Raw genomic sequence first — 12,869 nt, 5'->3', positions numbered from 1 at the left:
AAGAGTTGTGAATAGTAATGAAAAATTAATAATAGAATATTGAGGTAATTATATATAAGAAATCGAAACTATTAAAAGAAAATAATGACATAAATGACTGATTATTATTGTTACGAATGACCAACAATTTTTAATATTTGGAAGGCTGGAAGGAAGTGGACATTTTTCAACAAGGATCTGCCTGTGCTATTATTAGATCCCGATCGAGGTCAATTAATTGTTGGTTGGCATGATAACTGGGTTTTGAATCATGAACATGAATATCTTCCTGCAAAGATTGTCATTTATCCTTTTGTGGAGGTCGGTTTTTCATAATAGTCTGCCATTTGATGTCGGTACCGTAATCAAAATTCCACTTTTCTTTGGCTTCAAAATGACATTATTATTATGCTAGTATTCAGGAGTATTTGGACCATGACGTGGCCAGTACTTAAGCTTATCATATTCCATTGGCACATCATGATTCATCAGCTGTACGTGGAGATATTTTACAGATACAATTAATGCAGTAAGAGATATTGGGAGAATGAAGTTCGGGGCATGCATGCATGCATGCATGCATTGGTGAGATAATAATTGATCATATGGAAGATCGATCAGCTTCTTTACCGAATTATTAGTGACAATTAAGGGGTTTATAACATGCAAGATTGGTTTGTTCAGACACTGATATATATGACGTTTCCGCAACTGGCCGGGTTTTAACCCTTTAGCCTGGTTTGAATAGCAAATACTTTCATTTCATCCCATTTCAATTAATATCTAAATATTTTTTTAATTTTTAACTTTTTTTTCATTTAATTGTTACCTAAACATTACAAAATTTTCAAATTTTTAAATAAAATATAAAAAATAATTTAACTTTTTTAAATTTCAAGATAAAAATAATATTATAACAATATTTTTATTTTATAATATTTTTATTTAATTTTTTCTCTCTTATTTCTCAAAATCTCATAAATATCTTAATTCAAATCATTTCAATATTATTCATAAACTACTTTACTATTATTTATAGATAATCTCATCTCCTTCTACTATCTAAACTAGGCCTCAACATTCCTTGTAATATTTAAGCAGCCAAAGGTTCACATTCTCATGAGATGGACCAAGTCCTCCTTTAGAAAAACATGTGAAGCTCAATTTTGACGGAAGCACTTCTGCTGAACCTAAAGCCCTCTTCAGACACCAATATATTTTGCAAGTTCGGATAAAAAAATAATCTCTTATTTCATCTCATTATTACAATTTTATTAAATTTTTTTATAAAATATAATAAATCATTCAACTTTTTTAAATTTTAAAATAATAATATTATTAAAAATAATATTTTATTTAATTTTTAATTGAGGTACCATAATACAATAATATTTTATTCATTTAAAACTTATCTCATTTCAACTGAGGTACCATCCAAACCTCTCCGAACACCCTGCAGCCCCAGTCCAACCGCGTTTCTTTCGCAAAATGTGAAAGCAGAAAAAAACAGAGCCTGAGATCAGCTAGAGAGATCTAACATTGACGTATTCTTGGGATTGAGACACAGTGGTCACAGACTCAAAAGAGAATAATTTGCACTAATTAGCAGGAGAGATTATTTTTAGGACATATACATACATATACACCACATTATTTATAATCCTGATCTGCTTGGGATCGAGTTCATCCCACCAAATTATAATTTGGATATTTTCTATACATATTTGTATTTATTTGTTATGCATTTTAAATATTATATTCTTAATAATACTAGATATAATGCCAAAAAATAAATTATAAACGCATTGCCAATCCAAAATTGTAAGTATGCATTTAGATATTGAACTGAGTTGAGTTGAGTTGAGTTGAGATGATAAAATATTATTTGTATATTATTTTTTAATATTATTATTATTTTAAGATTTGAAAAAGTTAAATTGTTTATTATATTTTATATTAAAATTTAAAATAATTGTAATAATGAGTTGAGATGAATTTAATAATCAAACAAAACAATCTTTTTATATGTTAGCATAAAAAAATAATCTATATTTTAATTTTTCTTATGTTAATAATAATAATAATAATAATAAATTTCTTGATTATAGAAATTAACCTGATTTCTCATTTTCCGTCTGACGCGTACGTGTCTTTTCCCAGAGATTCCCAAGTACCAACGCGTTTGACGACTCTCCCTCCCTTAAAAAAAAATAGTCCGTCGCGCCAAGTCATCTTCAACCTCTCTCTCTCTCTCTCTCTCTCTCTCTCTCTTTCTCTCTCTCTATCGAGTTAGCAACTACGACCATTAATAATCTGTTATTAACTCCTTACACACAAGTACACACCATATAAATATGCATGTAATATGTATTTTTGTTTTTGTTTTTGTTTTTTAAGTTTTATGGGACGATGAAGGCCAGCAATCCTAACCACGAACGCCGTTGGGCCTCTGACACCGTTCCCCACGGAACGGCGTTGAGCACTGGATCCTCGCCGGCTGGAACTGAATACAGTTCCGCTGAAGAGTTCGTTGAAGTCACGCTCGATCTTCAGAATGATAATACAATTGTGCTTCGAAGTGTTGAGCCGGCCACGGTGATTAGTATTGATGACGGGACAGCCGCTGCAGCTGCTTCGGTGTCGGCGCCTGCGTCGAGGTCGGCTTCGATCAAGAGAAGCTCGTCGAGAAACCTTCGGCTGTTATCTCAGGAGCTGCGGGCCGAGCTGGTGAGGAGGTTTTCGTGGAGCCACAGCCGCGCATCCCGTACTCCGCTTCCGACTTCTGCTGCGTTGGTAAATGCTGTTCAGAACAGCGCCGGAGCCGAGAGCAGCGGTTTCGCCTCGGTTTTGGCCGCTCGAGCTCTGCGGAGGGAACGAGCTCAGCTCGACAGGAATAGGTCCGGCGCGCAGAAAGCGCTTCGTGGACTCCGATTCATCAGCAACAAAACCAACAGCGTCGATGCATGGAGCCAAGTGGAAAGAAATTTCCATAACCTCGCCAAAAACGGTTCTCTTTACCGCTCCGATTTCGCGCAATGCATAGGTTCAGACTCATGATTCTCATCGGACCTAAGCAGTCCGAAAAATACATATATTCTCTTTTTTTGGCAAGAAAAAATCACTTCCGGAATAACTCTTATCCATTTTTTCTTGACTTTTCGATAAATATTTATTCAGGAATGAGAGATTCGAAGGAGTTTGCTCAGGAGCTGTTCGATGCTCTGGGACGGAGACGAAGGCTCAAAGTTGACAAGATTAGCAGGGAAGAGCTTTACGAGTTCTGGTCCGAGATTACCGATCAAAGTTTCGACTCACGTCTCCAGATCTTCTTCGAAATGTGCGTACGCACGCATACTTAATTAGTTTCAATCATCAGTTTAGAGCGGTGCTATATTTTTTTTTTAATTTTTTTTAAATATATTTAAATATATTTTTTAAAAAAATACATCAATATATTTAAAATCATTTCTTTAATTATTAAATAAAAAAATAAAAAATTCTACAACAATACATTAAAACCGTACATTTTGAACGGCATACAAGATTTTCACTTGAGCTTTTGTTTATTTAATTATTCCACTTCCTCTTTTTTTCAAGAGTTTATATCAGAGTCCACGATCAATCAAATACGTGAATGGAAAGGACAAAATTATTTTTCATGCTTATTAAATTATTTTTAAAAATTAAATTATGCTAACTACTTCACAGTAATTTACTAACTTGATATTATGTTAATTATATTACAGGGTGGACAAGAATGAAGATGGTAGAATTGGTGAAGAAGAAGTTAAAGAGGCAAGGTTTCTGTCCAAACAATTTCTCTGCACGTCTCCCTATTTTTTTTCGATATTTCATTGGAAGTTGCGGGAATATCATACCTGAATTATTTAATTATGTATGATTTTTCCCATGCCATCTAGCCTAGGAACTGAAATTTTGGTTAGTTAAAAAAAACAAAAAAGCTTTGGGTCTCGAATTGAAATTTCTAATTTGTGTCCCGAATGCATTTTTTTTAACTAATTAATGATTAAGGAAATATTTTTTTAATGATATTATGATTTTTTTTTATTTTTAAAATGTTTATGATAATTAAAAAAATACATAAAAAAAAGAAAAGAAAAATAAAAAAGTGAAATACACCATTTGGGACAATTATTCGGGTCACTTTTTCGATAATTGTAGCAGAGTTCTAAAAAACAAAGAATGTACGGATGAGTCAAAAGATTTTAGTAATTTCAAATTAATTAGTCTTGCATAATTAATTAGCTTCATGCCTACCACTTAGGGTGATGGCTCAGTGGTCCATGAGTTTGACAGTGGACATTAGGTCCTAGGGTCGAATCCCGCAACGAGATGCACTCATGATTATAGGTGATCTATTAACTCATAGACCATCGATGCTATAGTAGGGTTGGGGTCAGACTATGACTCAAATCTGATTTGTAGGGAGTACTTGCGATTCTCGTCGTCTAGGTCCTTCTTATCTAACTTCCTAGCGGATTGGATGCTATTATAATCACGCCTGATAGAAAAGTGATCTCTGGTTGCCCCCTTTGATCCTTTTTCGCCGAAGAAAAAAAAAACTAGCTTCATGCCTTGGTGTATGAAACTGCGAAACTCATCACAGGGTCTCATTAATTTGGGAGTTATAAATATATTGTTTTTTCTTAAAACAAAAATCAACGTTAGGCAGGATTCGGTAACCTTAAACCCGTGAAATTCAAGAACTAACCACTCCAACGTTATAAATGAGGGATTAGGGTCTTCACATTTCGTACTCCATGACGTTTCCTAATATTGTTCTAAATTAGGCATCGTATTATCTAGTTAGATGGACTTTCCAAGAGTTAGTGAACCATAATGTCGGTTTTTTAGTGCTTGAGAATAAGGTGGACAGTGGCGTCTCGAATTCTCTGTTTTTAAGGGAGATTAGAATTCGTTGATGCAATAATGTCATTTTCAGTGGGGTTGGTAATGGTTTCTCGGTCAATCTGTTTCCTTTTCATGAGTATCGTTGAAAATTTCATTCTGTTTTAATGGTTTTGAATTTCGATTTTGTTTTTATTTGATGGTTTAGATTATTATGCTAAGTGCTTCTGCGAACAAGTTATCGAGACTGAAGGAACAAGCAGAGGAATATGCTGCTCTGATCATGGAGGAGTTGGACCCTGAAAGACTTGGCTATATTGAGGTAAGTTGTTTTATATATCTCACATCCCCATCTCTATATTACAGTGGTACTACTACTTTCATGAGTTTTAGGAAAAAGAAAAGTACTATAATTATATAATTAAATTCGTTGTCTTTAATTCTCAAATTATGCTTAGGCATGCATTGGAGAACTAACTACAGTAAACCCGAATTAATTTTGTTTCTTTATTGAATGTTTTCTTGTAATTTCAGATTAGTTTCGGATTTTATATCCATAATCAACGTCATTGACAATGATTTTTTTTTAAGTTTCAATCTTGTACTTGACTTGGACTTTTTGGTCGAAGACTAGTACTGTATGTTGGCTACTAGTCATAATTGAGTTAGCATGTGGTCACTATTTAATATCAGCGTTGATTTTTTTTTTTTTTCAAGCACATCACCATCCGATTGAAGTTAAATAACTTTATTACTACAGGCTACATTTTACATACCTAAGCATTATTATATTGGTATGGACAAGGTAATAATATTGTATACATTTAATTGATATTAGAAGATAAATGGTATTTACTGTCTTGTTGGGGGAAGTCTCCCATACTTTTTTTTTAAAAAAATAGATAAATATAAAATTTACATAAAAAAAAATTATTATTTTTAATAATAACTTCATTCTCTTAAAAAATAATATACAAGACTCAACTTCCTAGAAACGCAACTAACATTACACATCCTTTTTAAAGCCTCGCGACCTACTATAGTTCCGATTCACCGTTTGACATGTCTAAAGTAGCGTTCCCATGTGCGAGTCACTTTATCCAGTTTCACGTAATCCCAAATCATTATACCCATAGCACGCGTGTTGTATTGTCGATCAAAGATTTTGCACTATTTAGCTGACATGTTCTAGATCATAGTGTCCCCCACATGGTTAAACTCGTGATGACTTTTCTGCTTAATTTGTACATGTGCTTGGTGTTGGTGATGATTCGCAGCTATGGCAATTGGAAACGCTTTTGTTACAAAAGGATACGTACCTAAACTACAGTCAAGCGTTGAGCTACACAAGCCAAGCCTTGAGCCAGAACCTACAAGGGCTGAGAAAGAAAGGCCCCATAAGAAGGTGGAGCACAAAATTGCTGTACTATTTGCAAGAGAATTGGAGGAGAATTTGGATCTTGATATTGTGGATAATGATCATGGTTGGACTGTTCACATGGAAGTTCTATCAGTACAAGAATAGACGTGCCTTCGAAGTCATGGGTTATTGTCTTACTACGGCCAAAGGTGCGGCTGAGACCCTTAAGTTCAACATGGCCCTCATTCTCATGCCCGTCTGTAGAAACACCATCACTTGGCTCAGGTCCACCGAACTGGCTTACTTTATACCTTTTGACGACAATATCAATTTTCACAAGGTACAATTCTCACCCAGCCGATCCTTCTTGGTCGTTTATTATTGCTTTATTCATACGTTAAATTCATATCTAGGACCGGCCTTCTAGAGAGACTTCATATTTAAAGTCAACATTAAGGTTGATCTCAGTCGTTATAGGACTGCACCCATTCACACGAAATTGAATTCTAAAATAATTAATCAGCGCCTAAGCAGAACATTAGTTAGTTTTTTACGTTTGGATAGTGAGAATACATGAAAAGTGTTGAGAATATTTATGAATAGTAATAAAAAAATAATAAAAAAGTAATAATAAAATATTAAAAAGTATGTAAAAAATAATAAATAGTAAAAAAGTAGGTAAAAAATAATAATAAAGTAAAGAATAATAGTGAGAATACTTAAAATATTCTCACTTTCCAAACATAGTCTTCAACTCTCAACAAGTTTTCAAATCCCAAAACATGATTGGCTGTTTTAAGACCTTTTCTTTTGTCCAAGAAATGAAAAAAGACGCGAATTGTGCCACCAACCGAAGATGTCGAGGAATTTTTTTTAAATAAATCTTGATCTAGCTGAATAATATAAAAGAGATCAGTAATATTACAGGTTTTTTTAAGTGTCTAGTTCTCATGCATTTAGGTTTTTTAGAAAAAAAATATGTTATCCATAATGAAAAATATGGTATCACTTTTTTTTTTTTGAGTTTTTTTTTTAATTTTTTTTTATTTTTTATGTTAGATAATAGTTCGGAACTTACAAAATCTAAACATGCACAAATAATTTTCTTTTAAAAAATCTTCTAGTTATTTTTTTTCCATAGAAGTGGCTGCGCTATATTTTATTATTTTACACCAAAAGGTCCAAGGTGGTTGTTGAATAATTCAAAAGATCATATATCTTCCTAAAAACTGTGCACGCAGTGCCATTTCTAAATAATTAAATTTAATATAACGATGACATATATGGATCATATTGCATCTTAGATACCTTTTTCGTCTTCAAGGGTTTGGCTTAGCAGTCTTTGTTGGGATTAACGGGATATTAATTGCTAATTTGAAATATATAATGGAAGTAAATAAAAGAAAATTCAACAAATATTATACAAAGAATACCAAGATTTATGTGGTTTGGCTTAGAACCAAAGTTTTAAATTTTATACCGTACCGGCCAGTACGGTCGAAATATACCGTTTCTATGGCTTAGCCAGTACAGAGAAGGGTATAGTTTCGTGCTGGTCAAAATTTTAGCCGTTTCGGTTCGTACCGGTAGATACTTCGACTGGCTGAGTCGATCTCAAGGAATTCACTATCACAAAATAGAGTACAAGAGAGGTATCATAAATCGCTCATCAATCCCAAAAGCCCTAATACACCTAATGAGCTCTCAAAATCTTACAAAATGAGTTTTCTCACTTTTCTCTCTGTTCATCATCTCAAAGACACAATAAAATGAAAAATAACAAGTATTTATATTGTACGGCGCAGTGCGAAAGTCTTAAAATAGAACTTTCGCTCGAGCGGCTTATTGAAAGGTACTCGAGTGAACATTAGAGCTGGCATTATGCTCGAGCTGAGTGTTGAGCAATTGATGGGTGAACTCTCTGGTTGGCTCTTGCTCGAGCTGAGTTTCAAGTGAGTGACGAGCGAACTCACGAGTTGACATCCAACTCGAGTTGACTGCTGAGCAACTGTTGATCTAACAATCTATATGAAGCTTCATTTGAGCGAACAATCTATAAAGATGTTTTTTTAATAGGAACAAGCCACCTCTCAACAGTCTTCATATCAAGTACGTACCATTACTCGCCGTAGTGGAGTATTGTTAACTGCAAGGAGGAAAAAGTTGGTTTGTAGAGGTCCTGAATTCAATATAGGGTAGTGCTACGTCCACCGCTCCCAGCTACCGTTGGCAGTTATCGTTAGATTTAATTGTTCTTCTTCTTTTTGTTGTCTGTTTTTACATGTATTTTTTTATACTTTTAAATATTTTTTTAAAAAAATAAAAAAATACAATATTATTAAAAAATATTTTCTTAATTACTAAGTAAAAAAGAAGAATCAAAAAATAAAATAAAAAATTTCAACAGTAACATCGAGTTGTAAGAATCAGTAGTGAGAATATCATTTTTCTTATTCCCGTTAGTTATTTCATGTGTTTTTTTTTTTTACTTTTTTTTACATGTATTTTTTTAACACTTTTAAATATATTTTTTTTAAAAAATATTTACAATATCATTAAAAAATATTTCTTTAATCACGAAGTAAAAACAAAAATAAACAAAACAAAAAAATAAAAATAATGCAAGCGGTGCTGGGAGCGGGACGCTCACATTTTCCTTAATATATATGTTGGAAACCTCGGCCGACCAAACTCAAAAGCTATTAGAATACTTGATGTATGACTTCCTGTCTACCTCTGAATACATTCGTTTTTATTTATTTTTTTGTTAACTGCTCCTTGCAGACCATCGCTGCAGCCATTGTAATTGGTATCATTCTCCATGCCGGAGACCACCTTGCATGTGATTTTCCAAAACTGGTGCACCTGTCTGAGGGAACCTATACGGACACTTTTCAGCTTCATCATGACTTTGGGGTACATAAACCCGATTACATAGACCTGGTTAAAGGGGTAGAAGGTGTGACTGGAATTCTAATGGTGATCTTGATGGTGATTGCATTTACACTGGCAACACGATGGTTCAGGCGGAATCATATCAAGCTGCCCAAGCCCTTCAATAGGCTCACTGGTTTCAATGCCTTCTGGTATTCACACCACCTATTTGTCATTGTCTATGTGTTGCTCATCATCCATGGTTTATTCGTCTATCTTGTGCACAAGTGGTACCTTAAGACGGTATACTTTTGATATCTTTGACTAGTGATATTCATATATATCTTCAGATGTAGCCGAACGTTGCTTTTGCTTAGAAGAGTTGGATAACATATTGAGTTCCTGCGTGCAGACTTGGATGTATCTTGCTGTTCCGGTTTTACTATATGCTGGAGAAAGGACCCTTAGGTACTTCCGGTCTGGTTCCTATAGTGTCCGTCTTCTGAAGGTGAGAAGATCAGTTTACCAACCGCCTCTGCCATTTACTTAACAACAAACTCAAGCTGCATATATCCGCTTGATTGAAGCATTACTGTGCAAACTGTTTGCGTTTGGAAGGCATCTGGAGCTCACCCAACTGGAGCCAATGCCTTCCACTTGGATTGCATATATATTCTCGTGGTGTTTTTCTATTTATTTCAAGGCTGACAGAGCTAAAAATTCCCCCCCTTGAATTGTCTAATTTTTAGGTTGCCATCTATCCTGGAAATGTTCTCACGTTGCAAATGTCTAAGTCACCCCAGTTCAAGTACAAGAGTGGACAGTACATGTTTGTCCAATGCCCTGCCGTTTCTCCTTTTGAGTGGTAAGTTATTGCAGCTTTTGCTGATCACTTATCTTATATTTTGGGGAAAATCTCATATATTTACCACTTCCGCTAGTAACTTATATTTAATGACATTCTTGTAGTCAGTTTAAGTGCTGTGTGTGAGAATATATGCTGGATGCTTTAACAGTTCATTAAAATAAAAAACTTCTGGTGAGTATCTGAATCACCATGCTGCCTGCAGTGCTAAATTCCTGGCATCTTGGCAAGAAAGGAAAAGGAAAATTAGAAAGTTGAGACAAAGTTAGATTTCTTTTTAATGCCTCAGGCTTATTTTTAGACCATGATATTTGAACTCTGAAGAATTGAATTAGAAAAACTCAAGAAGACCTCCCTTCTTGGCGCCCGACTTCACTTGGCTCTTTATGTTAGAAGACCTCCGTCTGTATCTGACTTCTCTTGATTCTTGATGATGTTAATATGATATGGTTTGTGTATTGCAGGCATCCATTTTCCATTACCTCTGCTCCTGGAGACGACTATCTCAGTGTTCACATTCGGCAGCTAGGTGATTGGACACAAGAGCTTAAGAGGCTATTTTCTGAATCCTGTGAGCCTCCTGGGGCTGGAAAGAGTGGACTTCTCCGGGCTGATGAAACAACCAAGAAAAGGTACATTTCGTATCTCTTTCTAATGTCTGCCCTCCTTTAGTTTGCACTTCATAATACATCATTTAATATGCAAAATTCCTCTCTGGAGATAACAGTCTACCGAAGCTCTTAATAGATGGACCGTATGGGGCTCCAGCACAAGACTATAGCAAGTATGATGTCCTGCTACTTGTTGGTCTGGGGATTGGGGCAACACCTTTTATCAGCATTCTAAAAGATCTGCTCAACAACATTGTCAAAATGGAGGAGGAGGAGGCAGTGAGTATCTTGTTTTATTTTGCAACATCACTAGTGAAGGCATTCTCTTAATTTTAAACCTGCAAATATTGTACATACTAGTTAAACAGTCCTATATTATATTATATAGAATCATCACAATGCCTTGGAATAATGTTTTTATCTTAAAACTAACAGTTCAGTTTCCTTCTAATCAGGATTCAATCTCAGATGTCAGTAGAATATCAGACCTGAATTCTGGAAGTACAGACCCTGATATGATCAATACAGCATGTCCAAAGCGGAAAAAAACTCTGAAGACCACTAACGCTTACTTCTACTGGGTAACTAGGGAGCAAGGCTCGTTTGATTGGTTTAAAGGAGTCATGAATGAAATAGCCGAGCTTGATCAAAGGGTAAAGAAAACTCTGAACAACCAACCACCAATGCCTGTGCTTAAATTTGTCGTTAGTTGCATTCTTTTGTTGAATATCTAGTTTGGCGACTCTTTAACTTGGTCAAATATCGATTTTATTTAGGGTGTCATTGAGATGCACAACTATCTGACTAGTGTTTACGAGGAAGGAGACGCCCGATCGGCTCTCATTACCATGGTGCAAGCTCTCAACCATGCTAAGAATGGAGTCGACATTGTTTCCGGCACTAGGGTATACACTTCGATCGACGCTTACAATTTCACATAATCTTTATTATTCTAGACACCATCAATATTGCCATCTTTATACCAAGGAGATATGCTTCTATAATTTAATCACACAACCAGTACAATATGGTTGCATATGCACACAATCCTGCATGTGTTTACTAAACATTTCTGGTCCCTAATATTAGGTGCGAACCCACTTCGCGAGGCCTAACTGGAAGAAAGTTTTCTCCAAATTATGTTCCAAGCACTGTTCTGCAAGAATTGGTGAGTGAAGCCACCAAATATATATATATATATATATATATATATATATATACACACACACTAGCGAATTTATATAGCTTTCTTCTTATGGTGTAATTATGGTTTTGTTGGTATGGATTAGGGGTATTCTATTGTGGGTTACCGGTTCTGGCCAAAGAACTTAACAAGCTCTGCTACGAATTCAATCAAAAAGGTCCTACCAAGTTTGATTTCCACAAGGAGCATTTCTAGAAGACCGCGTGGGTAACTCTATTATTTACACCCTCCCTTCACCAATCCATCTCTACACTCCCATCTATTACAGGAATTTTTTTTGTATCGGTGTACACAGAAAGAAAAACAAGAAAAAAAAAAAAAAAAAAACAAATTGAAGCAATATACAAAAGAAATATGAGAAATGATATTAGCAATTATAGAGTGTTTAAGTAGCATAAATAAGAGACCCACATGAAAAAATTAATTTTTTAATGATGGATCCCACTCTTTTTCAAAATGAGTACGCGATGCTTGTATAACTCATAATTGTAGCTAGTATTACTCTATAAATATAGCATATAGAAATAGAATTTTCCATTTTAGACCGCTCTGGATTTCTACACATGGCATAGCAGCTACAAAAGGGGAGTAATTGATATGGCCAAGCATGATTATTGATTGATTATCCAGACGATTGGAAATAGGACTCAAGGTAGGTTTATGGAGTGGTGGGAACCGGTTGGATCGGCCTTTTGTTTCCAAAACTTTTCAACATTTTCTTAGTTGGGGGCAGTCCTTTCTGATCGAGAGTGTAGATGCTGACAAAGATGTCCACATGTTTGGTTCTTAGAATAAGGAACATCATCTGTAAATCAACTTCGTATTGTTATACGCAATCATATTATCGTCAAATAGTTGAAATTATGTCCAATATGTAACATATAAGATGTATATCGGTTGCCTCATGTTTTGATTTATAAGAAAATTGGGGCTAGGCGATTCGATTTCTAGGCAATAGGATGTACATTCTCTACGAGAGAAGGGAATTATAAGTATCACCAGACAATAAGATAATTAACTTCATACTCTTTAATAAAATTGGCTTCCTATCTCAATACTCGATAGATTGACATTCGGTTTTATCTTTTAAAATAATGAATTACTCTT

The 12,869-nt window shown here is 34.8% G+C and overlaps 1 protein-coding gene across 1 annotated transcript; it reads left to right on the top strand.

The window, feature by feature from the left end:
* Positions 1 to 2,245: 2,245 nt before the first annotated feature.
* Positions 2,246 to 12,633, top strand: LOC121237921 (respiratory burst oxidase homolog protein A-like). Its single transcript, XM_041134853.1, has 14 exons — positions 2,246 to 3,022; positions 3,157 to 3,316; positions 3,726 to 3,774; positions 5,057 to 5,170; positions 6,126 to 6,548; positions 8,993 to 9,385; positions 9,495 to 9,590; positions 9,832 to 9,947; positions 10,412 to 10,579; positions 10,675 to 10,837; positions 11,014 to 11,211; positions 11,335 to 11,463; positions 11,648 to 11,726; positions 11,848 to 12,633. The coding sequence occupies exons 1-14, from the start codon at positions 2,389 to 2,391 to the stop codon at positions 11,955 to 11,957; spliced, it is 2,832 nt and encodes a 943-aa protein (XP_040990787.1). The 5' UTR covers positions 2,246 to 2,388; the 3' UTR covers positions 11,958 to 12,633.
* The last annotated feature ends 236 nt before the right edge of the window (positions 12,634 to 12,869 follow it).

The sequence above is a fragment of the Juglans microcarpa x Juglans regia genome, chromosome 6S (assembly GCF_004785595.1).
Source record: "Juglans microcarpa x Juglans regia isolate MS1-56 chromosome 6S, Jm3101_v1.0, whole genome shotgun sequence".
Classification (NCBI taxonomy): domain Eukaryota; kingdom Viridiplantae; phylum Streptophyta; class Magnoliopsida; order Fagales; family Juglandaceae; genus Juglans; species Juglans microcarpa x Juglans regia.
The sequence above is the reverse complement of the archived record's forward strand: the minus strand, read 5'-3'. Positions and strand labels throughout refer to the sequence as shown.

What these genes read in the sequence shown, in the direction of transcription:
- LOC121237921 (XM_041134853.1), top strand. Translation starts at nt 2,389, where the DNA reads ATGAAGGCCAGCAATCCTAACCACGAACGCCGTTGGGCCTCTGACACC. An exon ending in GCCGTTTCTCCTTTTGAGTG is followed by an intron (nt 9,948 to 10,411) that starts GTAAGTTATTGC and finishes TGTGTATTGCAG; the next exon opens with GCATCCATTTTCCATTACCT. An exon ending in GATGAAACAACCAAGAAAAG is followed by an intron (nt 10,580 to 10,674) that starts GTACATTTCGTA and finishes TGGAGATAACAG; the next exon opens with TCTACCGAAGCTCTTAATAG.